The sequence below is a fragment of the Hypanus sabinus genome, chromosome 17 (assembly GCF_030144855.1).
Source record: "Hypanus sabinus isolate sHypSab1 chromosome 17, sHypSab1.hap1, whole genome shotgun sequence".
NCBI classification, from domain to species: domain Eukaryota; kingdom Metazoa; phylum Chordata; class Chondrichthyes; order Myliobatiformes; family Dasyatidae; genus Hypanus; species Hypanus sabinus.
Window position 1 is genome coordinate 83,048,291 of NC_082722.1, and position 27,861 is coordinate 83,076,151.

The 27,861-nt window shown below is 45.7% G+C and overlaps 1 protein-coding gene across 1 annotated transcript in view; it reads right to left on the reverse strand.

Annotated features, from left to right (window-relative positions):
• Window positions 1-27,861, reverse strand: part of pepd (peptidase D) — a 181,015-nt gene that overhangs the window by 113,558 nt on the left and 39,596 nt on the right. The window contains exons 5-7 of the mRNA XM_059993348.1: window positions 27,731-27,778; window positions 27,214-27,275; window positions 2,919-2,963 (exon numbers count right to left, since the gene is read on the reverse strand). Of these exons, the coding sequence (XP_059849331.1) occupies window positions 2,919-2,963; window positions 27,214-27,275; window positions 27,731-27,778 (155 nt within the window). The remainder of the gene's footprint in view (window positions 1-2,918; window positions 2,964-27,213; window positions 27,276-27,730; window positions 27,779-27,861) is intronic.

Here is a 27,861-nt window from a genome sequence, read left to right on the forward strand (position 1 = left end):
GTGAAGTGTCCAACAAGGAGCATTGACTCCTGGGAACTGGGGAGAAGTGTCCAACAAGGAGCATTGACTCCTGGGAACTGGGGAGATGTGTCCAACAAGGAGCATTGACTCCTGGGAACTGAGGAATTGTGTCCAACAAGGAGCATTGACTCCTGGGAACTGGGGAGAAGTGTCCAACAAGGAGCATTGACTCCTGGGAACTGGGGAGATGTGTCCAACAAGGAGCATTGACTCCTGGGAACTGGACAGAAGTATCCAACAAGGAGCATTGACTCCTGGGAACTGGGGAGATGTGTCCAACAAGGAGCATTGACTCCTGGGAACTGGGGAGATGTGTCCAACAAGGAGCATTGACTCCTGGGAACTGGGGAGATGTGTCCAACAAGGAGCATTGACTCCTGGGAACTGGGGAGATGTGTCCAACAAGGGGCATTGACTCCTGGGAACTGGGGAGATGTGTCCAACAAGGAGCATTGACTCCTGGGAATTGGGGAGATGTGTCCAACAAGGAGCATTGACTCCTGGGAACTGGGGAGAAGTGTCCAACAAGGAGCATTGACTCCTGGGAACTGGGGAGATGTGTCCAACAAGGAGCATTGACTCCTGGGAACTGGACAGATGTGTCCAACAAGGGGCATTGACTCCTGGGAACTGGACAGAAGTGTCCAACAAGGAGCATTGACTCCTGGGAACTGGACAGATGTGTCCAACAAGGAGCATTGACTCCTGGGAACTGGGGAGATGTGTCCAACAAGGAGCATTGACTCCTGGGAACTGGGGAGATGTGTCCAACAAGGAGCATTGACTCCTGGGAACTGGGGTGAAGTGTCCAACAAGGAGCATTGACTCCTGGGAACTGGGGAGATGTGTCCAACAAGGAGCATTGACTCCTGGGAACTGGGGAGATGTGTCCAACAAGGAGCATTGACTCCTGGGAACTGGGGAGATGTGTCCAACAAGGAGCATTGACTCCTGGGAACTGGGGAGATGTGTCCAACAAGGAGCATTGACTCCTGGGAACTGGGGTGAAGTGTCCAACAAGGAGCATTGACTCCTGGGAACTGGGGAGAAGTGTCCAACAAGGAGCATTGACTCCTTTGAACTGGGGAGATGTGTCCAACAAGGAGCATTGACTCCTGGGAACTGGGGAGAAGTGTCCAACAAGGAGCATTGACTCCTGGGAACTGGGGAGAAGTGTCCAACAAGGGGCATTGACTCCTGGGAACTGGGGAGATGTGTCCAACAAGGAGCATTGACTCCTGGGAACTGGGGAGATGTGTCCAACAAGGAGCATTGACTCCTGGGAACTGGGGAGATGTGTCCAACAAGGAGCATTGACTCCTGGGAACTGGGGAGATGTGTCCAACAAGGAGCATTGACTCCTGGGAACTGGGGAGATGTGTCCAACAAGGAGCATTGACTCCTGGGAACTGGACAGAAGTGTCCAACAAGGAGCATTGACTCCTGAGAACTGGACAGAAGTGTCCAACAAGGAGCATTGACTCCTGGGAACTGGGGAGATGTGTCCAACAAGGAGCATTGACTCCTGGGAACTGGGGAGATGTGTCCAACAAGGAGCATTGACTCCTGGGAACTGGACAGAAGTGTCCAACAAGGAGCATTGACTCCTGGGAACTGGACAGAAGTGTCCAACAAGGAGCATTGACTCCTGGGAACTGGACAGAAGTGTCCAACAAGGAGCATTGACTCCTGGGAACTGGACAGAAGTGTCCAACATGGAGCATTGACTCCTGGGAACTGGGGAGATGTGTCCAACAAGGAGCATTGACTCCTGGGAACTGGGGAGATGTGTCCAACAAGGGGCCATTGATCCCTAGGTGAAAGCAGTTCACCACAAGAGCTCTGGGAATCAGAGGGAGATGTCCTAGCCAATCACATATCCTGTTCGCTGGCTACTAAACTCACCGTCTCACTGGGCTGTGAAATCTGACATTATTCAATACCTGATAACTTGAGACTTCATTGTAAAAACAATACTCAGGCTGTGCTGTGACTGAGATCGAACTGATTCGTCCTGTTCACCCACATTCAAGGTCAGATCCCTCAGAACCAAAGGCAACATCTCACTCTGCGAAATTCAAATCTGATTTTACGTTTGACTAATGTAACGTAAGAGCAGAAGCACATCACAGGAAATTGAAGCCAACTGAATGCAAGCCAGGCACAGCCGGGGATTGACTTTACTAAAAATATGAGGACACTGTTCCTCAGAAATCTCTTCAGACATGGACGCCGGAACAGCTTATCCGAGGTGGGTCAGGTGGAGGTCATTTCATTTTTTTTGTAATCCCAAGGAGGATAAGACTGATAACTATCAGAAGAGAGCAGAGGAATGAGAATGAAGCTACACAGGTTCACCCCAGTAGGTTCCGGCCCATTTCCAATTCCCTCGTCACTTGTTCCATTTGCACAGTCTGCAGTCAGTACAGACTCCAGCTCCCCACAGCTCAACCAGGCTCATTTTCCATCAAAGAGACATCAAAATGATCAGGATCATCAAGCTTCAGAGAAGGTGCAGAGATTTACCAAGATGCGCTGGATGAGAATGGTGGGTGTGTGGAACGTGCTGGCAGAGGTAGATACCTTAAGGGCAGTTAATGACTTTTAGATCAGCACATAGGTGAAAGGAAAATGGAGGGTTATGTCAGAGTTAAGGGTTAGATTGACATTGGACTAGGTTAAGATGTCAGCACAACACTGTGCTGTAATGGTCAATGCAGAACTCTCCCTCTCGTGGTCTGAGCCCACTGGTCACTGGACGGGAGCTCAAGTCTGATCGAGCAGATATTCAAGGTGCTGTGCAAATGCCGACTGTTGTGGTAACTGGGCAGGGGCATCAGAGTGGCGTGGTTCTCACGTTGCCCTGACACCTGAGACAAGGTTAAACAGGTACTCACCACTCTGCGATCTCCGGGTGAAGCAGAACGTTGTTCACATTAAACCTGGAGAGAAGAGAAGATAATCAATTTCACTGAAATTCACTGCAGTTTCCCCCTTCCAATCAACTTCCTCAAACACCAATACTCAAGTGGAAAATCCTAATAAAGTAGTGGACACAACCCAGTTCATCAGGGGTAAAGCCCTCCCCACCATTGAGCACATCTACATTCAGAGACCCCCACCAACAGGACAGGCTCTCTTTTCACTGCTTCCATCAGTAACGTGGTACAGGACCCACATCAGGGTCAGTGGTCATTAGCTCTCAACCACTGAACTCCGGATCTGCGGGGGGATAACTTCACCCAACTGTCCCCACAACGATGGATTCACTTTCAAAGACTTCATCTCATGTTCCCAGTATTTATTGCTGCTTCTTTTTTATTTGCAGTTTTTTGTCTTTTTCACATTGGTTGTTTGCCCATCTTAGTACGTACGGTCTTTCAACGATTCTCTAGTTTCTTTGTGAATATGGTGACATATCGTGCCTATAAAAAGTATCCGCCCCCTTGAAAGTTTTCATGCTTTGTTTCATGGTGGGTACTTTTTTTTGACACTATGTACTTTGATTATAAACTGCTTTGAACATCCTAAAATACAGCAATGACAGTGCAAAGACTGAAAAGCCCTGAGGGTGAACAGGTCAACAGCTGTAATGGGACAGACATCAGATCTGAACAACGATGGTGACACACACCTCCCATCTCCTTTAGAAAACATTACACCCAATTGCCTCAAACAGTCCCAGCAACACTAAGCCTTACAACACACAAAATGCTGGAGGAACTCAGCAAGTCAGGCAACATCGAGGAAAAGGAACAAACAGCCAACATTGTGCTAACTGTACGATGCTCTGCAGAATCTCGAGTCCATGACTAAGCTCTGCATCCTCATTTGTTTCAATAAGTATATTTCTCTGTCGGACTTATTAATAAGTAATCATGGATCCAAGTCCCATTCCAGGAAGAGAGGTTCTAACATTGAGACATATAGATAGGCAGTATTTCTCCCCCAGGTTTGAATTATCTAATACCAGAGTGCATGCACCTCAGGTGAGAGAGAGTAATTTCAACGAAGAAGTGAGGGCAAGGTTTTTTTTTAAATGAACAGAATATTGGGTGCCTGAAGTGCCCTTCCTGGGTGCTGGCAGAGGCAGATGCAGAGATTTTAAGACGTTTAGATGGGCACATGAATGTGAGGAAAATGGACAGATATGGATATTGAGAAAGCAGAAGAACTGAGTTTAGTTGGCCATTTGATTGTGAATTTAAATGGTTCAACACAAAATTGTGGGCTGAAAGGCCTGTTCCTGTGCTATACTGTTCCAGAAAATTGAGAACCATAATTTCAGCCTACAACAAGAGGTTTGAAGGCACTTGGACTACAGTGAGCAGTTCTGGGCCCCTTATCCAAGCAAAAAGGTGCTGGCTTTGGAGAGGGTCTGGACGAGATCCACAAGAAGGATTCCAGGAAGAATGGGCTAGCCTATAGGACCACTTGATGGCTCCGGGCCTGTACTCATTGAAGTCTAGAAGAATAAGAGGGGAAATCTCATTGAAACCTATTGAATATTGAAAGGCCTAGATAGTGGATGTGGAGAGGATGTTTCCTTTGGTAGGAGAGAGTAGGACCAGAGGGCACAGCCTCAGAATAGAGGGATGTCCATTTAGAACTGAGATGAGGAATTTGTTCAGCCACAGAATGGTGGATCTGTAATTCATTGCCACAGACAGCTGTGGAGGCCATGTCCTTGGATATATTTAAAGCAGAAGTTGATAGGTTCTTGATAAGGTGTGAAAGGTAAAGGGGAGAAGGCGGGAGAACGGGGTTGAAAAGGATAATAAGTCAGCCGAGATGGAATGACAGAGCAGACTCGATGGGTCGAATGGTCCAATTCTGCTTCTGTGTCCTATAGTCACTGTAGTTGGGTTGAGTCAGGGCATTTTCTTGTTTGAAGCAGAGGAGGAGGAAAGGTGTATAGATGTTAAGAATCTTAAATGTCTAATGTACCCATCTGTACCACTCACTCTCCACTCGGTGTTTAAAACCTACCTCTAACATCCCTCCTCCAATCACCTTAAAATTATGCTTCTTCATATTAGTTATTTTCATCCTGGGAAAAAGTCGCTGGCTGTCAACTTGATCTTTGTTGCTATCAATCTGGGGGGAGTGGGGAACTAATGGGAATTTATGGAGTAAGGTATAATTGGTGGGAGAATAGGATAGCTCTTCAGGCCAACAGTCTTTATGAAAATAAGACCATAAGACAAAGGAGCAGAATTAGGCCATTCAGCCCATCGAGTGTCTGCCATTCCATCATGGCTGATTTATTATCCCTCTCAACCCTATTTTCCTGCTTTCCCCCCACCTCCATAACTTTTGATGCACCGACCAATTAAAAACCTACCAACCTCCTCCTAAATATACCAAATTACTTGGCCTCCACAGCCACCTATGGCAATGAATTCCACAAATTCACCACCCTCTGGCTAAAGAAATTCTTCATCTCTGTTCTAAGGGACATCTTTGTCTTGAGGCCAAGATAGGAGAAGGAGGGGGAAAAATGCAGGATAATGGGAAGGTGTTGATGAGAGACGTCAGGAAGCTGTAGCTCACCCCAGAGACAGGAGCCACGTTCTCTGTCTGGAGCAAGGGGCTGGAGCCTGCCTTGTTAGCAGCTTTCAGATGTACTTTAAGAGCTGACTTATGAAATCTAATTTCACTAGAGGGTAAAGGGGCAACAGATTAGCAGTCAATAAAACATTTCACAATGTGCATTTTTTTCTGCCAGGCTAGTTAACCTTTCTGCACAAACGGTTCCCAGTCTAATTGTGTTTTATTATCTCAGTATAAATATATTGGCCATTCTGAGAGCACATTGATTTTCAGATAGTATATGTGACTCTGTAACGATATCGGCTGCATGAGTCAGACTCTAATGCGTTCTACCAGTTATAAATAGATCACTCTCTCTTTCTTTCCCCTGAAATATACTTGTAGCACGGTTATTTTTAACCCTCAAGAATAAGGATGGACAGTTCAATTCTTGCACAGAATTAACTCTGCACACAGAGTCAAAGTTAATTTATTATCAAAGTATGCATTCACTCAGTGGCCACTTTATTAGGTACACCTGCTCATAATCCAAATATCTCATCAGCCAATCATGTGGCCCAGTGCATAAAAGGTACAGACATGGTCAGGACATTTGGTCATTATTCAGACCAAACATCAGGATGGGGAAGAAATGTGATCTAAGTGACTTTGACTGTGGAATGATTGTTGGTGCCAGACAGGGTGGTTTGAGTATCTCAGAAACTGCTGATCTCCTGGGATTTTCACACACAACAGTCTCTAGAGTTTACAGAGGATGATGTAAAAAACAAAAAAATGTCCAGTGAGCGACAGTTCTACAGGTTAACATATAACCTTAAGTTAGAGGAGCAGGTGGCCATTTGGCCCATTGAGTCTGCTCCACCATTTCATCATGGCCGATTCATTTTCCGTCTCAGCCCTGTATCATTTCATGCCTGGCAAATCAAGAATCTATCAACCTCTGCCTCAAACATACCCAGAGACTTGGCCTTCAATGAGGTCACCCCTCATTTGTCTGAATTCCAGTGAGTAAAGGCCCAGAACCATTAAACAGTCTTCATATGACAAGCCTTTTAATAATGGAATCATTTTCGTAAACCTACTTTGAACCCTCTCCGATGTCAGCACCTCTTTTTTTTTTACATAAGGGGCATAAAGCTGATCACAATACTCCAAAATAAGGCCTCAGCAATGCCTTATAAAGCCTCAATATTACATTCTTGCTTTTCTGTTCCAGTCCTCTGGAAATGAATACTAACAAAGTAGGTGCACACACTTCAAAACTTCATAGTGTGCGCAATTCCCAAACCAAACCAAAAGCTGTGGATAAGCCAGGAGGTAAGTCACCTGCTGAGGGCTAGATCTGTGGCATTTAAAAGTCTGGTGACCCAGGTCTGCACAAGAAAACCAGGTATAACTTACAGAAGGCTATTGAAGAGACAATGCCAAGCGAGGCTGGAGGTGATATCGGGTGCACATCAACTACAGCAGGGTTTGCAAGACATTACTTCCTACAAAGCGAAACCCAATAGCATGAATGGCAGCGATGCTTCACTACCAGATGAGCTGAACCCTTTCTATGCCTGCCTTGAATACTGCACAACGACAGCTGCTCCTGATGACCAGGTGATCTCTGACCCAAAGGCCAATATTAGGCTGTCTTTAAAGACGATGAACCCTCACAAGGAGACAGTACCTTACCAGGCTCTAAAAACCTGTACCAACTGGCAGGAGTATTCAAGAACATTTTCAACCTCTCACTGTAACAGTCAGAGCTTCCCACCTGCTTCAAAAACACAACGATTATACCAGTGCCTAATTAGCATGTGAGCTGCCTTAAAGACTATCCCCCGGTAGCACTCGCATCTACAGTGATGAAATGCTTTGAGAGGTTGGTCACGACTAGAATGAACTCCTGCCTCAGCAAGGACCTGGACCCACTGCGATTTGCCCATCGCCACAATAGGTCAACGGCAGACGCAATCTCAATGGCTCTTCTCATGGCCTTAGATCACCTGTCCAACACAAACACTTATGTCAATGACTATAGCTCAGCATTTACCATCATTCCTAGAGTCCTGGTCGATAAGCTACAGAACCTGGGCCTCTGTACCTCTCTTAGCAACTGGATCCCCGACTTCTCAACTTGAATACCACAATCTGTGCAGATTAGTGATAACATCTGCTCCTCGCTGACGATCAACACTGGCGCACCTCAGGGGTGTGTGTTTAGCCCACTGCTCTACTCTCTACATCCACATGACTGTGTGGCTAGGCATAGCTCAAATACCATCTATAAATTTACTGGTGATACAACCATTGTTGGTAGAATCTCAGATGGAGACAAGAGGGTATACAGGTGTGAGATATGCCAACTAGTGGAGTGGTGTCACAGCAACGACCTGGCACTCAACGTCAGTGGAACCAAGTAGCTGATTTTTGGCTTTAGGAAGGGTATGACCAGGGAATGTGAACCAATCCTCAGAGGGATCAGAACTGAAGAGAGAACAATTTCAAGGTCCTGGGTGTTACGATTTGAGGATCTAACCTGGTCCTAACATACTGATGCAGCAATGAAGAAAGCAAGGCAGCGGCTATATTTGATTAGGAGTTTGAAGATATTTGGTTTGTCACCTAAAACACTCGAAAATTTCTACAGATGTACCATGGAGAGCATTCTGACAGGCTGCATCACCATCCTGTCTGGTGAGTGTTGGGGGTGGAGGGGGGGGGGGGGTGCTTCGGCACAGGACCAAAATAAACTACATAAAGTCATAAAATTAGTCAGCTCCATCTTGGATACAAGCCTCCATAGTACCCAAGACATCTTCAAAGAACAGTGCCTCAGAAAGAGAGCATCCATTATTAAGGACCCCCAACACCCAGGACATGCCTTCTTCTCACTGTTACTGTCAGGAGGGAGGTACAAGAAGCCCAAAGGCACACACTCAGTGATTCAGGAACAGCTTCTTCCCCTCTGCTATCCAATTCCTAAATGGACATTAAACCCTTGGACACTACCTCACTTTTTAAAAAATACATATTGTTATTTTTGCTCTATTCTTAATCTATATTATACATAAATTTACTGTAATTGATTTAATTATCTATTTTTTTCTTTCTCTATTATCATGCATTGCATTGAACTGCAGCTGCTAAGTTAAATTTCACGACGTATGCCAGTGATAATAAACCTGATTCTGATATCGCATGTCTTCCTCACCACCAACTCAACCTGAAAATTAACCTTTTGAGAATCGTGCACAAGAACTCTAAGTCCCTTTGCACCTCTGATTTTTGAATTTTCTTTCCATTTAAAAAATAGTTTTTGCTTTTATTCTTTTTACCAAATTGCATGACCATACACTTCCCGACGCTGCATTCCAGCTACCACTTCTTAACCCATTCTCATCTGCCTAGTCCTTCTGTACCCTCTACACCCTCAACACTACCTGCCTCTCCACCCATCTTCATATCATCTGCAAACTTTGCAACAAAGCCATCAATTCCATCATTCAGATCACTGATACACAATATAAAAAACAGTCCCATCACAGACCCCTGTGGAACATCACTAGTCACCAGCAGCCAACTAGAAAAGGTTCCCTTTATTCCATGCTAGTGTCTTTCCTGTAATACATGGGCTCTTGTGCAGCACCTTGCCGAAGGCCTTCTGAAAACCCAAGTACATAACTTCAACCAATTCTCCTTTGTTATTTCTTCAAAAAATTCCACCAGACTTGTCAGGCAAGGTTTTCCCTTGAGGAGACCATGCTAAGGCCCATCTTATCATTGCCTCCAAGTACCCCAAAAAGCTCACCTTTAACAACTGACTCCACTGAGGTCAGACTAACTGCCTATAATTTCCTTTCTTCTGTCTTTCTACCTTCTTCAACAGTGGAGTGACATTTTCAATTTTCCATTCCTCTGGAACCATGCCAGGATCAATTGATTCTTGAAAGATCATTACTAATACCTCCACAATCTGTTCAGCCACGTCTTTCAGAACCCTGGGCTTACATGCCTTCAGATCTTTGTTTTCTAAGAATCTTCTAGTAATAGTGATTTCACACACTTCAGCCTCCTGACACTCTCAAACTTCTGGCATACTGCTCGTGTCTTCCACAGTGAAGGTTGATGCAAAATAGGTATCAATTTGACTGTCATTTCCTTGTTTCCCATTACAAACATTCTAGCGTTGCTTTCCAGTAGTCTGATCTCCATTCCCACCTCTCCTTTACACTTAATGTATCTCAAGAAACTTGTTATCCACTTCAATATTACCTTCATTTACCTTCATATTCCATCTATTCCTTCTGGGTTTTTTTAAATTGCTTTCTGTTGGTTTTTAAAAGCTTCCCAATTCTCTAACTTCCCATTAATTTTTGCTCTATTATATGCCCTATTGGCTTTGATTTCAACTTTGACTTCTCAGTTATGAGATGGTTGTGTCATCCTGCCTTTAGAACTCTTCTTACTCTGTGACATGTCAGTCAGTTCTGCTCTGCTGTCATCCCCGCTAGTGTTCCTTTTCAATCAATTCTGGCTAGCTCCTCTCATGCCTCTGTAATTCCATTTACTCCACGTAATACTCCTCAAATTACAGGATGAATTCTATCATATTATGATCACGGGTTCCCAAAGGTTCCTTTACCTTAAGCTCTCTAATCAATTCCAGTTCATTGCACAACACCCAGTCCAGAGTAGCTGATCCCCTAGTGGGCTCAAACACAAGCTGCTCTAAAAACCCATCTCGTAGGCATTCTAGAAATTCCCCCTTGACATACTTTTCCTGCAGGCATATACAGGAAAACAACAAAATACAACTGAATTTATGAAAAACAACATAAATGAAGATTGACAAACTACCAATGTACAAAAGGTGACAAATTGTGCAAATAGAAACACCAATTGTAGAGACCTTGCAAATGAGTGTGTAGGTTGAACACATCCATGCCAACCAGTGTCTCAAGTTTACGAATGTCTGTCAGGTGAGAACAATTTTTGCTGTGGTGGTTGTCCTCTCAGAAAATTAACAAAGTTTTACATTTTTATAATGAATGACCGAGCCTCAGGACACCCCTGTGCATATTAAAGAATAAAACTATTATCTAACAGTCACAACACTGCTGGTGCAGGATTTTTGGACCATCAGGAATATCCTCTCCATGTCCACTCTATTGGCCTAGATGGAGTGGATGTGGAGAGGATGTTTCCCATAGTGGGGGAGTCTACAACCAGAGGACACAGATAGAGTGGATGTGGAGAGGATGTTTCCTGTGGTGGGGGAGTCTAGGACCAGAGGGCACAGATAGAGTGGATGTGGAGAGGAGGATTCCTGTAGTGGGGGAGTCTACAACCAGAGGGCACAGATAGAGTGGATGTGGAGAGGATGTTTCCTGTGGGAGGGGAGTCTAGGACCAGAGGGCACGATAGAGTGGATGTGGAGAGGAGGATTCCTGAGGGAGGGGAGTCTAGGACCAGAGGGCACAGATAGAGTGGATGTGGAGAGGAAGATTCCTGTAGTCGGGGAGTCTACAACCAAAGGACACAGATAGAGTGGATGTGGAGAGGATGTTTCCTGTGGTGGGGGAGTCTAGGACCAGAGGGCACAGATAGAGTGGATGTGGAGAGGAGGATTCCTATAGTGGGGGAGTCTAGGACCAGAGGGCACAGATAGAGTGGATGTGGAGAGGATGTTTCCTGTAGTGGGGGAGTCTAGGACCAGAGGACACAGATAGAGTGGATGTGGAGAGGATGTTTCCTGTGGGAGGGGAGTCTAGGACCAGAGGGCACAGATAGAGTGGATGTGGAGAGGAGGATTCCTGTGGGAGGGGAGTCTAGGACCAGAGGGCACAGATAGAGTGGATGTGGAGAGGAGGATTCCTGTAGTGGGGGAGTCTACAACCAGAGGGCACAGAGAGAGTGGATGTGGAGAGGATGTTTCCTGTAGTGGGGGAGTCTGGGACCAGTGGGCACAGATAGAGTGGATGTGGAGAGGATGTTTCCTATAATGGGGGAGTCTACAACCAGAGGGCACAGGCTCAGAATACAAAGATGTCCCTTTAAAACAGATGAGGAGGAATTTCATTTGCCAGAGAGTGGTGATTCTTTGGAATTCATTGCCATAGACGGCTGTGGAGGCCAAGTCATTGAGTGTATTTAAAACAGAGGTTGATAAGTTCTTGATTAGTCAGAGCATGAGCAGTTACAGGGAGAGGCAGCAGAATGGAATTGAGAGGGATAATAAATCAGCCACGATGGACTGGTGAAGCAGACTTGATGGGCTGACTGGCCGAATCCTGCTCCTTTGTGTTATGCAGCTACATATATTTAATTCTGTTTTCCTTTAGATGCATAATATTTCCACTGAACTCAAGTGGAAAGGAGCTCATGAACCAGGAACCCAGTGAAGGGACAGAGAGCATCACCTGATTAGCTAGAGGTCAAACCACTAGATTACTGTATAATCTCAAATGTAGTTATGTAGTAAACAAATGTAGTTAACACAGAAACCAGTCAGGTCCCAGAAATTGCCCTGGGATAAACAACAAATACCAGCTGGAGGGTTGTCCAGTACATCAGAGAGCACATCCAGACCCTGAGATATGCTAGAGGCCAGTGTGGGTAGCATGACTCTTCACGCACCCATGAGTGGAAACTCCAGGCATACTTTGTTTGGGGCTACTTTGCTGCCTCGGGGGCTGGACAGCCTGCAATCATTGAGGGACAATGAATTCAAAATTGTATTAAGACACTTTACAGGAGAAAGTCAGGGTAGTGGTCCGTCATCTGAACCTTAATAGAACTTGGACGATGCAACAAGACAATGATCCAAAACACAAGTGTAAATCAACAGCAAAACAGTTTAAAAAGACAATTTGTGTTTGGAATGGCCAAATTAGAGTCCAGACCTTAACCCAATTGAGATGCTGTGGCATGACCTGAAGAAGGCTGTTCGTGCAAGGTATCCCAGAACTATTGATGAACTGAAACAGTTTTGTATGGAGGAATGTTCTAATCTAAAATTCCTCCTTGTTGTGCAAGGCTGATCAGCAGCTACAGGTAACATTTGGCGGAGGTTGCTGCTGCCAAGAGAGGTTCTACCAGTTATTAAATACAAGGGTTCACATACATTTTTCAGCCTGGACTGTGAATGATTAAACAATGTGTTCACTAAAGACATGAAGGTATAATTGTGTATTATTAATTCAGGCAGATTGTGTTTGTCTGTTATGGTGACTTAGAAGATCAAAATTTCAAAGGTTCATTTATTATGAAAGTATACAACTCTGAAAATTATCTTCTCCGAATAGCCACAAAACCAAGAAAGAACGGCAATATGACCACAGAACCCCTTCAAAATCCCTCCTCCCCACACAAAAATAACAAAAACAGAACAGGGATATCTACCCCAAAAAAAATACCCCACCTACAAAAAGACAAGAAAGATTGGGTAAAAAACACAATTAAAAAAAAATTAAGGTAGGAAAAAAAGTTTACAGTTCAAGCCCATATCCCAAACACAGGAAACCTGGATAACATTCTCCGGGCACAGCTGTAGGCCTTTCCCTCTCTGGCAGCAGAGTAATCTTACCAAAAACAGAAAGGTAGTCTCCCCTCTCTGGCAGAAGAGCAACCCCCCCCCCCCAACCCCACCAGCGATAAAAAGGCAGGCAGCCCGTGTTCACCTTCCTCATTCGCCTCAATGTTTCAATCTCCCTCGCCTCCTTAATCGGCGAACTGGAGTCAATCATCAGCTTGCAGCCTTCTTGCTACCAAGTTCCCTCACACCACCTCTGTCTCCCGGAATCCTCTGAGACTGCAGAGTGCTGAAACACCCAAATGATCTCCAGGCTGCAAATCACAGGCTCCATCCACCATAAGGAGTTTGAAGAGATTTGCTACGTCAACAAATACACTCAAAAACTTCTATAGATGTACCATGGAGAGCATTCCGACAGGCTGCGTCACTGTCTGGTATGGAGGGTGGGTTTTGCACAGGACTGAAAGAAGCTGCAGGAGGTTGTAAATGAAGTCAGCTCCATCTTGGGTACTAGCCTACAAAGTATGCAGAACATCTTGAGGGAGAAACATCTCAGAAAGGCAGTGTCCATTATTAAGGACCTCCAGCACCCAGGACATGCCCTTTTCTCACTGCTACCATCAGGAAGGAGGTACAGAAGCCTGAAGGCACACACTCAGAGATTCAGGAACCGCTTCTTCCCCTCTGCCATCCAATTCCTAAATGGATATTGAACACTACCTTACTTTTTTAATATATATTATTTCTGGGATTTTTTTGCATAATTTTAATCTATTCAATATATATATACTGTAATTGATTTATTTTTTTCTTCTACATTATGTATCACATTGAACTGCTGCTGCTAAGTTAACAAATTTCACGACACATGCCGGTAATAATGAAGATGATTCTGATTAATTCAAAGTCACATTGAAGGTGAAAAACAGATGTAAAAAAGATAAAGTGAAATATGGTTTCCTGATCTATCCAAAAGGTGCCGGCCGAAGGAGCATGGAACACGGGCACCATCTTGACCAGAAGATCGGTCCATGTTTTATGAGTAATTAATGCAGAAAACTAGGTAATTGCAAAGGATACGAACATTTTCTTGCAACTGCAAAGGGCACATTTCACTGTATGTTTCAATGTACACGTGAGACACAGCTAATGCTTGAGGAAAGATGAACATTGCGTGTGAAAGACGAATCTAAATACAGAACGTTACCTCATTGTCACCAGTGGCATCACAAGCACAGATACAGACTTTTTTGGGCAAAGCATCAGTTAGAAATCTCACTCACTAGGAGCTACTCACCCAGCAAAGTGAGAATCATTTGTGTGTGCTTTTATAGAGTATCATTCCTTAAATTAAGAAATTCTTTCCCCTCTCCCAGCTAAAGGCAGCTTCTTTCTTTAACTGTGTTTGATCAAGAGGAGGATTCAGTCTGGCAGCGTCATCCAGATATTAAATTTCACTTTGCTTAACCTTCTCCCTGCATTAAATCACACTGGCAATTTCTGTAGACAAGTACAACCTCTCGCTGTGGCTGGGCCATTCGAGAGACAATAAATCATTCATCAGTCTTAAGCCTATTGTGATGTTTTCCTTGGGGACACAGAATACTCAGTTCCCTCAGGGACACAGTAACAAAGATGAACTATTTTGAGACTTCGTACAGAGGCGTCAGTATGAGACTCATGTTAGGCAGCGTGGAGAAACCGTGTGCCGATCACAGCACAGCACAATGTGCTCATCTATACCCTCGCCCTACCACACAAACCCATACAAGTCCTCTGTTGGTCAATGTTATGTCCTAGTCGTTTCCTTCTCCTAGATGAGCTGCCAAACACAGCTGATAAGCTCTATCTGCCCAAATCACAAACCCCCAACCCTTCACTTTTCTCACACCCATGCACCTGCTTAGTGTATGTAATGTCTCTATTGTATCTGCCTCTAGCACTACTCCTGGAGTAAACTCAGCCAGCTCCATTATGGATGTTGACCTCACATCAGAAGATATCTTGCAAAGGAGATCTCAAAAAGGTGGCATCTGTCATTAAGGATCCCATCACCCAGGACATGTCCTCTTCACTGGGGTGGCATGGGAGCCCAAAGGCACTCAGCATTTTAGGACCAGCTTCGTCCCTCTGCCTTCAGACTTCCAAATGGACAAGCCAACCTGTGAACACAACCTCACTACCTTGCTCACTACTTTAGAACCATAGAACACTACAGCACAGTACAGGCCATTCAGCCCTCCATGTTGTGCTGACCTATATAATCCTTCAAAAAAAAAGTACTAAACCCACACTACCCCTCCATTTTTCTTTCATCTATGTGCCTGTCCAAGAGGCTCTTAAATACCCCTAATGTTTTAGCCTCCACCACCATCCCTGGCAAGTCATTCCAGGCATTCACAACCCTCTGTGTAAAAAAACTTACCCCTGATGTCTCTCCTAAACTTCCCTCCCTTAATTTTGTACATATGCCCTCTGGTGTTTGCTATTGGTGCCCTGGGAAACAGGTACTGACTATCCACCCTCTCTATGTCTCTCACAATCTTGTCGACCTCTATTAAGTCCCCTCTCATTCTTCTACGCTCCAAAGAGAAAAGTCCCAGCTCTGCTAACCTTGCTTCATATGACTTGTTCTCCAAACCAGGCAACATCCTGGTAAATCTCCTCTGCACCTTCTCCATAGCTTCCACATCCTTCCGATAGTGAGGTGACCAGAATTGAGCACAATACTGTAAGTGCAGTCTAAGTACTCTAAGTTGTAGGAGGCCATTCCTGAAGCATCCCACAACCTTTCGCATACGTAAGAAGGAGGGTCATGCAAAGGCTGCTGCAGGTTAATGCCCTCTCTTGCTGCTAACACAGCTTGGCTCCTATCAGAGTCATTGGATAATGGCCAATCCTATCCAATGCCATGCGGTGATCCACTGCCCAATTCGCATTGAGCTGCATTGGCAGGTCACCTAGGTTACGGTGCTGAGGCCTGAGCCCGAACATAATGACAGGTTTTTAGCTACTGAACTCGCGATTCTTCAAACCAAAGTCTCCTGCATCAGGGACAAGCTTTTGCTCACACTAAACATTCTGTGACCATTGCATCGGTTTTATCATGTACCTTTTCTCTTAGACAGGTGGATTCAGGGATGATGAAAAAAATTCCCATCCTAAAAAGCTTTCACTTCAGGGAAGAGCAAGCAGGCAAGGATGTTACGCTGAAGGATGAAAGCTGCATCGATACAAAAGAAATAAGGAAAGGTGCAACCACAACACTAATGGAAAAACACCCATCTGGAATGGCTGGAAATTGCAATGAGTGTGAATAACAAACAGAATTTGACTCTAAAAGACAAACTAATCCTGACTATCCACCCTCTCTATGCCTCTCATAATCTTGTCGACCTCTATTAAGTCCTCTCTCATTCTTCTACGCTCCAAAGAGAAAAGTCCCAGCTCTGCTAACCTTGCTTCATATGACTTGTTCTCCAAACCAGGCAACATCCTGGTAAATCTCCTCTGCACCCTCTCCATAGCTTCCACATCCTTCCTATAATGAGGTGGCCAGAATTAAACACAATACTCTAAGTGTAGTCTCACCAGAGATTTGTAGAGTTGCAACATGATCTCTCTACTCTGGAACTCAATCCCCATTAATGAAGCTGAGCATCCCATAGGCCTTCTTAACTACCCTATCAACCTGCACAGCGACTCTGAAGGATGTATGGATTTGAACCCCAAAGTCCCTTCGTTCATCCACACTCTTAAGTAACTGACCATTAATCCTGTACTCAGTCTTCTGGTTTGTCCTTCCAAAATGCATCACCTCACACTTGTCTAGATTGAACTCCATCTGCCATTTTTCTGCCCAACTCTGCAGCCTGTCTATATCCTCTTGTAACCTTCGACAACCTACAGCTCCACCCACAACTCCTCCAATCTTCGTGTCATCCGCAAACTTATTCACCCATCCCTCTGCCTCTACATCCAGGTCATTTATAAAAATCACAAATAGCAGGGGTCCCAGGACAGATCCCTGCGGCATTCCACTAGTCACTGACCTCCAGGCAGAATACTTTCCTTCCACAACTACCCTCTGCTTTCTTCCTTTAAGCCAATTTTTTATCCAAACAGCCAAGGTTCCACTGATCCCATGCCTCATGACTTTCTGGATGAGTCTCTTTTGGGGGACCTTGTCAAATGCCTTGCTAGAATCCATGTAGACCACATCCACTGCCCTACCCTCATCAATTTCTTTTGTTACCTCTTCAAAAAACTCAATCAGGCTCATGAGGCACGATCTTCCCTTCACAAAGCCATATTGACTATCCATGAGTAGACTGTACTTCTCCAAATGCTCGTAGATCCTATTCTTAAGAACCCTTTCCAGTAGTTTGCATACGACTGACGTAAGACTCATGGGTCTATAGTTCCCAGGTTTCTCCCTATTACCTTTTTTAAACAAGGGAACTACATTTGCCAGTCTCCAGTCCTCCAGCACTTCCCCTGCAGCCAAAGAGGATTCAAAGATCATAGCTAATGATCTGCGATCTCTTCTCTCAATTCCCACAACAACCAGGGGATTTATCAATCTTAATGTTTTTAAGAAGATCCAGCACTACTTCTTCCTTAATCTCCACACTGTCCAGCACACAGGCCCGCTCTACTTCGACCTCATCCTGATCAAGATCCTTTTCGGTTGTGAATACTGAAGCAAAGTATTCATTTAGGACCTCCCCAACCTCCTTCGCTTCCAAGCCCGTTTCCCTCATTATTCTTTAGCGGTCCCACCTTCGTTCTCGTCATCCTATTCTTCACATACGCATAGAATGCCTTGGGGTTCTCCTTAATCCTACATGCCAAGGCCTTCTCATGCCCCCTTCGAGCTCTCCTAAGTCCTTTCTTTAGCTCCTTCCTGGCTACCCTATATTTCTCATAAGTCCCTCCTACTTCCTGCTTCCTATATCCAACATATGCTTCCTTTTTCCTCTTGACAAGTTGCCTCACGTGTTTCGTCAGCCACGGTTCCCTTTTCCTACCATTTTTTCCTTGCCTCGGTGGGACAAACCTATCCTGAACCCAGCTCAAGTGGTCCCTAAACTTCTCCCACATTACTTCTGTGCTTTCCCCTTTGAACATCTGTTTCCTATTTATTCTCGCTAGTTAGTTCCTGCCTTATCCCTTCAAAGTTAGCCCTTCCCCAGTTAAGTACTTTACCTTTCATCTGATTTTATCCCTTTCCATAGCTATGCTGAAGCTAAAGGAGTTGTGGTCACTCTCATCAAAATGCTCCCCCACCAAGAGGTCTGTTACCTGACCAGGTTCATTACCCAGAACTAGATCCAATATAGCCTCTCCTCTCGTCGGCCGATCCACATACTGTGTCAGGAATCCTTCTTGAACACACCTGACAATTCAGCCCCATCTATCCCCTTGCACTCAGGAGGTGCCAGTCAATATGAGGGAAGTTGAAATCACCCATAGCTACTACCCTGCACCATTCTAAAGTCTGCCTGTTTATCTGCTCCTAGGCGTCCCGAGGGTACTTGGGGGCCTATAGACTACTCCCAGCACAGTGATTGATCCCTTCCTATTTCTGACTTCCACCCAGACTGACTCCATGGACACTCCTTCTGCAGTGTCCTCCCTTCCTATAGCCATGATACTACCCCTTCCTCCAACCAAGTTTCAGTAATGGACACAACATCGTAGTTCCACATACTAATCCATGCTCCAAGTTCATCCTCCTTGTTCCTAATACTCATAGCATTGAAATAGACACACTTCAACCCTTTTAACTGGCTACAATTATGTTCTGTCCCCTGCCTGTCCTTCCTCATCGACTCAGAACACTTAGCATCATGCCCTTGGCCTTCTACCTTAATCCCTGCACTCACATTCTGATTCCCACCCCCCTGTCAAACTAGTTCAAACCCTCCCTAACAGCCCTATCAAACCTGCCCGCCAGGATATTGGTCCCCTGGGATTCAAGTGCAACCCGTCCTTTTTGTACAGGTCACACCCGTCCCAAAAGAGGTCCCAGTGATCCAGAAATCTGAATCCCTGCCCCCTGCTCCAATCCCTCAGCCATACATTTATCCTCCATCTCATTCTATTTAATACCATATCTATTAATATCTATTTAATATAATGAATATCTACTTAATAAAAATTAACATCTATTATAAAGTTTTATTGTAATGTACTATAGCATTCTTATTGCAGTTTATACTAAATGTTGCAATTGACTGCAACCACCAAACAACTTTCAAGATGTGTATGTAGGTGATGACAAACATGATTCTGATACCAGGCACACACCAGTCTCTGTGCACAACACTTACCTCTGACATTCCCCCATCCCCCAACTGTCCCTCCACTTACTGAACTTCCAGCTTTTGCATTCTGCTGGTTTGTGCATGAGAAGTTAAATTTCCCCACAATGCCAGTGATAACAAACCTGATTCTGATCAACTATGAGGCTAACTTCACAACAGGAAGAATCTGAATTGCCTTGGTCAAGGAAGAATCAGTTGGCGAAGACCTGCTCCCTCTGCGGAGATGAATCTGAGAATTGGAGAACTCAAGGGAGATGATAGGAAGCCCCTTCCCACTGACAGCTTAGACCTGAAACTCGCTTCTACCAGACAACCCTGAGCACCAAGGGCCAACAAAACAGTGCCAACCTCTCACATTATTAGCATATTCCCTCTATTGTGAAATGTCCTTGATCCTAAGGCAAGAAAGGTGATCTCCCCCTACCCAGAGGAACCACTCTCCCTGAATCCCGCTGCCAAACTTTGTAAAGAACCACCTCCCCCTACCCAGAGGGACCACTCTCCCTGAATCCCGCTGCCAAACTTTGTAAAGAACAGCTCCCCCTACCCAGAGGGACCAATCTCCCTGAATCCCGCTGCCAAACTTTGTAAAGAACAGCTCCCCCTACCCAGAGGAACCACTCTCCCTGAATCCCGCTGCCAAACTTTGTAAAGAACACCTCCCCCTACCCAGAGGAACCACTCTCCCTGAATCCCGCAGCCAAACTTTATAAAGAACCACCTCCCCCTACCCAGAGGAACCAATCTCCCTGAATCCCGCTGCCAAACTTTGTAAAGAACCACCTCCCCCTACCCAGAGGGACCACTCTCCCTGAATCCCGCTGCCAAACTTTGTAAAGAACACCTCCCCCTACCCAGAGGGACCACTCTCCCTGAATCCCGCTGCCAAACTTTGTAAAGAACCACCTCCCCCTACCCAGAGGAACCACTCTCCCTGAATCCCGCTGCCAAACTTTGTAAAGAACACCTCCCCCTACCCAGAGGGACCACTCTCCCTGAATCCCGCTGCCAAACTTTGTAAAGAACCACCTCCCCCTACCCAGAGGAACCACTCTCCCTGAATCCCGCTGCCAAACTTTGTAAAGAACAGCTCCCCCTACCCAGAGGAACCACTCTCCCTGAATCCCGCTGCCAAACTTTGTAAAGAACACCTCCCCCTACCCAGAGGAACCACTCTCCCTGAATCTCGCTGCCAAACTTTCCAGCATTCAGCTTGCTCGAAGCATTCATTACCAGCAGGGCAATGATCTCCCAGCTTCAAGATAAATTGTAATTCAATCATACACATGAATACAGCCACACAAAAGTGTTCCTCTAGGGCCAAGGTACACGACACAGACCATTCAATCACACACAGCACTTACAATTATGATTGCAGAAAACGTTACAAAAAATAATACATATTTATTTAATATATTTTTAACCTAAAGGTTAATTTGCAGGTTGAATTGGTGTTCAGGAGGACAAATACAATGTTAGAATTCATTTCAGGAGGACTTGAATGTAAAAACAGGGATGTGATGCTGAGGCTTTATCAGGCCCTGGTGAGTATTGTGAGTAGTATCACTTGGAGTATTGAACGTAAAAACAGGGATGTGATGCTGAGGCTTTATCAGGCACTGGTGAGGCCTCACTTGGAGTATTGTGAACAGTTTTGGGCCCCTGATTTAAGGAAGGATGTGATGGCATTGGAAAGGGTCCAGAGGAGGTTTCAGGAATGAAAGGGTTATCATACAATCAGTGGTTGAAGGCTCTGGGCCTGTACTTGCTGGAATTTAGAAGAATGAATAGGAATCTCATTGACATCTATTGAATGCTGAAATGATAGAGAGGATGCAGAGGATGTTTCCTTTGGTGAGGGAGTCAAGGACCAGAGGACACAGCCTCAAAATAGAGATATATATTTTTTTTAAAGATCAGATGAGGAGAGATTTCTTCAGCTAGAGCGTGATGAATCTGTGGAATTCGTTACCACAGGTGGCTGTGGATGCCAGGTCAGTTGGTGAGTTTAAACAGAAAACCTACAGCACAATACAGGCCCTTCGGCCCAAAAAGTTGTGCCGAATATGTCCCTACCTTAGAACTTACTAGGCTTACCTATAGTCCTCTATTTTTCTAAGCTCCATGTACCAATCCAGAAGTCTGTTAAAAGACCCTATTGGATCCACCTCCACCACCGTTACCGGCAGCCCATTCCACGCACTCACCACAGTAAAAAAAACTTACCCCGACATCTCCTCTGTACCTACTCCCCAGCACCTTAAACCTGTGTCCTCTTGTGGCAACCATTTCAGCCCTGTGAAAAAGCCTCTGACTATCCATACAATCAATTCCTCTCATCATCTTATATACCTCTATCAGGTCACCTCTCATCCTCCGTCGCTCCAAGGAGAAAAGTGTGAGTTCACTCAACCTTTTCTCATAAAGCATGCTCCCCAATCTAGGCAACATCCTTGTAAATCTCCTCTGCACCCTTTCTATAGTTTCCACATCCTTCCTGTAGTGAGGCGACCAGAACTGAGCATATTACTCCAAGTGGGGTCTGACCAGGGTCCTCTATAGCTGCAACATTACCTCTCAGCTCCTAAATTCAATTTCACAATTGATGAAGGCCAATATACCGTATCCCTTCTTAACCACAGAGTCAACCTGCACAGCTGTTTTGAGTGTCCTATGGACTCGGACCCCAAGATCCCTCCGATCCTCCACACTGCCAAGAGTCTTACCATTAATACTATATTCTGCCATCATATTTGACCTACCAAAATGAGCCACTTCACACTTACCTGGGTTGAACTCCATCTGCCACTTCTCAGCCCAATTTTGCATCAATGTCCCACAGTAACCTCTGACAGCCCTCCACACTATCCACAACACTGCCAACCTTTGTATCATCAGCAAACTTACTTAACCAATCCCTCCACTTCCTCAAAGATAATTTATATTTAAAAAAAAATCACAAAGAATAAGGGTCCCAGAACAGATACCTGAGGCACTCCACTGGTGACCGAACTCCATGCAGGATATGACCCGTCTACAACCTTTACCTTCTGTGGGCAAGCCAGCTCTGGATCCACAAAGCAATGTCCCCTTGGATCCCATGCCTCCTTGCTATCTCGATAAGCCTTGCATGGGGTACTTTATCAAATGCCTTGCTGAAATCCATATACACTACATCTACTGCTCTTCCTTCATCAATGTGTTTAGTCACATCCTCAGAAAATTCAATGAGGCTCATAAGGCACGACCTGCCCTTGACAAAGCCATGCTGACTATTCCTAATCATATTATACCTCTCCAAATGTTCATAAATCCTACCTCTCAGGATCTTCTCCATCAACTTACCAACCACTGGGGTGAGACTCACTGGTCTATAATTTCCTGGGCTATCTCTACTCTTTCCTGAATAAAGGAACAACATCCGCAACCCTCCAATCCTCAGGAACCTCTCCCGTCCCCATTGATGATGCAAAGATCATCGCCAGAGGCTCAGCAATCTCCTCCCTCTCCTCCCACAGTAGCCTGGGGTACATCTCGTCCAGTCCTGGTGACTTATCCAACTTGATGCTTTTCAAAAACTCCAACACATCCTCTTTCTTAATATCTACATGCTCAAGCTTTTCAGTCTGCTGCAAGTCATCACTACTATCACCAAGATCCTTTTCCATAGTGAATACTGAAGCAAAGTATTCATTAAGTACCTCTGGTATTTCCTCTGGTTCCATACACATTTTCCCACTGTCACACTTGATTGGTCCTATTCTCTCATGTCTTATCCTCTTGCTCTTCACATACTTGTAGAATGCCTTGGGGTTTTCCTTAATCCTGCCCACCAAGGTCTTCTCATGGCCCCTTCTGGCTCTAATTTCCCTTAAGCTCCTTCCTATTAGCCTTATGATCTTCTGGATCTCTAACGTTACCTAGCTCTCTGAACCTTTTGTAAGCTTTTCTTCTTGAGTAGATTTATTACAGCCTTTGTACACCACGGTTCCTGCACCCTACCATAACTTCCCTGCCTCATTGGAACGTACCTATGCAGAACTCCTCACAAATATCCCCTGAATATTTGCCACATTTCTTCCGTACTTTTCCCTGAGAACATCTGTTTCCAATTTAAGCCTCCAATTTCCTGCCCGATAGCCTTATAATTCCCCTTACTCCAATTAAATGCTTTTCTAACTTGTCTGTTCCTATCTCTCTCCAATGCTATTGTAAAGGAGACAGAATTATGATCACTATCTCCAAAATGCTCTCCCACTGAGAGACCTGACACCTGACCAGGTTCATTTCCCAATACCAAGTCAAGTACAGCTTCTCCTCTTATAGCTTATCTACATACTGTGTCAAGAAACCTTCCTGAACACACCTAACAAACTCCACCCCATCTAAACCCCTTGCTGGAGATGCCAATCGATATTTGGGAAATTAAAATCTCTCATCACAACAACTGTTATTATTACACCTTTCCAGGATCTATTTCCCTATCTGCTCCTCGATACCCCTGTTACTATTGGGCGGCCTATAAAAAACACCCAGTAGAGTTATTGACCCCTTGCTGTTCCTAACCTCCACCCACAGAGACTTTGTAGACAATCCCTCCATGGCGTCCACCTTTTCTGCAGCTGTGACACTATCTCTGATCAACAGTGCCACACCCCCACCTCTTTTGCATCCCTCCCTGTCCTTTCTGAAACATCTAAAACCTGGCAACTGAAGTAACCATTCCTGTCCCTGAGCCATCCAAGTCTCTGTAATGGCCACCACATCACATCTCCAAGTCCTGATCCACGCTCTAAGCTCATCCGCTTTGTTCACAACACTCCTTGCTTTAAAATAGACACATCTCAAACCTTTGGTCTGATCTCGTCCCTTCTCTATCACCTGCCTATCCTCCCTCTCACACTGTCTACAAGCTTTCTCTATTTGTGAGACAAACCTGCTCTTCCCCAGTCTCTTCAGTTTGGTTCTCACCCCCCAACAATTCTAGTTTAAACTCTAGCCAGTAGCCTTAGCAAACCTCCCTGCCAGGATATTGGTCCCCCTGGGATTCAAGTGCAACCTGTCCTTTTTGTACAGGTTACACCCACCACAAAAGAGGTCCCAATGATCCAGAAATCTGAATCCCTGCCCCCTGCTCCAATCCCTCAGCCACACATTTATCCTCCACCTCATTCTATTCCTAAGATTACTACTTTTATGGTCCTGCTTCTTAACTTCCTTCCCAACTCCCTGTAGTCTTTTTTCAGGACCTCTTCCCTTATCCTACCTATGTCATTGGTACCAATATGTACCACGACCTCTGGCTGTTCTCCCTCCCACTGCAGGACATCTTGGACGCGATCAGAAACATCCTGGAGCTTGGCACCTTTGCCACATTTAAGGTGGAGATTGATAGATTCTTGGTTAGTCAGGGCGCGAGAGGTTATGGGGAGAAGGCAGGAGAATGGGGGTTGACAGTGAAATGGATTGGCCATGTTGAAGTGACAGAGAAGACTCGATGGGCTGAATGGCCTAATTTTGCTCCTACGTCTTATAATACAGCCCAAGTTCCTAAGAGTCACGGCCTGTAGATTGATGGTGCCCGGGATGTTGTGCTGGAGCCATGTTTCTGCAAGAGCAGTAGCAGTTCCTCATCACTCGCTCAAGTCTGGCTCCCCCTTCTACACTGGAATACCAACCCACAAGCTATCTGTGCTTGGAGTCATATCGAAACGTCCAATGCTTGCAGAAACAACACAGATGCACAATCTCACCCCGAACCATCGCGCTGTTATGATTCACAAGGAGTCGACAGCTGTTTATTGTAGTACGGCGTGGAGGACCACTGACCACTGGACAGGGTGCTGCAGCAATTTTATAAAGACCAGGCTGCCAGAGCTGGTGTGGAAGCAGATACAATGGTGGTGCTTAAGGGGCAGTTATACAGGCATCGTTGAAATGGAGGTGTATAGGCAGAAGGAATTTAATTCGATTTAGCACTGTGTTCAGAACTGATATTGTGGGCCAAAGGGCCTGTCCCCATGCTGTACTGTTCTGTAATAGGAACAGTTAATAGGAACGTTCCGATAAATCTGAATAAACTGTCCTGATGAAGGGTATCAGCCCGAAACATCGACTGTTTATTCCTCTCCATTGATGCTGCCTGACCTGCTGAGTTCCTCCAGCACTGTGTGAGCTGCTTGAGATTTCCAGAGTCTGCAGACTTTCTCATGTTTGGGATAAAGTGAGATCAACTGGTTTGAGTTGGATGGACTGGAACAGGTGAAAGTGGTGAGTCACTTCATTATTTATATACTTATTATTGATCTTTTTTTTTGTATTTGAACACTATTTTTTGCGCATCAGTTGTCCGTCTGTGGACAGTGTTTCCACCGATTCCATTTCCTTCTGTATTTATGTGAGTGCCCACAATTACTGTGAATGCCACACTTTCAGGAACAGCGTCTTCCCCACTGCCCATCAGATCTCTGAATGGACAATGAACCATGTACACAACCTCACCATTGGCTCTCATTTTTCACTACTTATTTAATTTCATAATGGAGTTTACAGATTTTATTATGTATTGCAATGTACTGGTGCTGCTGTATGAAATATACCAGTGAGATTAAACTGACTGATTCTGAAAATGAATGCTAGGTTGGTATATAGTGACATATACATCCGTCTGCAAAACTGTCAATTTTCTCTCTAATGCCTCCTCTTTCCTTTTCCAGGTGGCTGGGGTCCTGTCCGAGTTCACGATCTACAGCTGCACTCAAACTGCAGTGCTTCACGGCGGCAGGTTCCCACTCTCCGAGCTCACCAAGTAGCCACTTCTGATTTCTCCAGGGGCAGCCTGGAAGACATTTGCCCTTGGGTTGTGGCCCCGTGCATCCATTCCTCTGGAGCAGCCATCTAAAGCATCACGAGAGATCGGAACGAAACAGTGGCCGTCGGCAATCACTCTCCCTCGAAGGGAGAGAGCTTTGTTGATTCTCAAGTTGGGGAACTCGAAATAAAGTGACACTGCAGACTGTAACATTGAAACTGAGCTGTTGGTCTCTCCCCTCATTGTGACGAGTGACAACTCTCTCCCCTGAGCAAGACAGCACGCCAGTCTGTGGTTTTTGATGGATTTTTTTGGGGCTCTGCTGTTGCCTGCGTGGTGGGGGGAGAAGGTTAATGCCTCGCTGCTACTTCTGCGTAGGAGGGGGAGGGGGGCTTTGGGGTTCTAACGTTTTACTGTCATTCATTCTTTGGGCTTTCCTTCTCTTTTGTGGAAGTCTGCAGAGAGTAAGAACTTGAAGACGAATATTGTATACATTCGCTGATATTAAAAGAAACCAAACTTGCTATGAACTCTGACCATCCTTCTGCCTCCTACAGATGCTGCCTGACAGACTGAATTCCTACAGCAGCTTGTTTCTCACTTTGAGCCTGTTTTGAGACTCCACTGTGATGATGCTTCAAGGTATACCCGACCTTCACTCATTCTACACGCGTGCAGTCTGCTCAGAGACTGGAAGTGAAGTACTACCGTAACTATTAAGTTAAATTCAGTATCAAGTTCAAGGTTAGTTATCATTCAGCCAAAGGAAACAGCTTTCCTCTGGGGCCAAGGTGCAAAACACATTACCAACAGCACATACCACAAATGGTAAAAGTTTCAGAAAAACAGTCATCAAGAAGCCCAGACCCTGAGTGCCCAACTTGTTCTTCCATCAAGTAACACTGGAGGGCAGCACCGAGCGAATCAGGAGGAGCCCCAATGATATGAATGGCAAAGGTATCACAAGCACTTACTGACTGATCCCTTCGAACGAGGCTTCTCGTGTGGTGTGCCCACTGTCAGTGTTGAGGCCACGCTGAAATTATAACAACAGCCCATCAATCCTCACACCCTCAATGCCGTGCAGGAGGAAAGCAGTCACGAAGGTAGCACGTGGAGTCTCAGGGTTGGAGTGGTAGGCATCTACAGTCGCGAGGGGAGCCCGCGAGAGCCGGACGGGGGGCCCGCGAGAGCCGGACGGGGGGCCCGCGAGGGGAGCCCGCAAGAGCCGGACGGGGGGCCCGCGAGGGGAGCCCGCGAGAGCCGGACGGGGGGCCCGCGAGGGGAGCCCGCGAGAGCCGGACGGGGGGCCCGCGAGGGGAGCCCGCGAGAGCCGGACGGGGGGCCCGCGAGGGGAGCCCGCGAGAGCCGGACGGGGGGCCCGCGAGGGGAGCCCGCGAGAGCCGGACGGGGGGCCCGCGAGGGGAGCTCGGGCAGCAGGAAAAGTACGCAACCCTTGGTTGCCCAGGTTACCACTCCATGATTACGCACCAAGGTGAGCAATACATCAGGCTGCAGCTTCTTCAGCACTTCTGCCACCTGTGAAGATAAAAATTACAGCTCAGTACAGGCCCTTCGGCCCACAAGGATATGCTGACCTTTTAACCTACTCCAAGATCAAT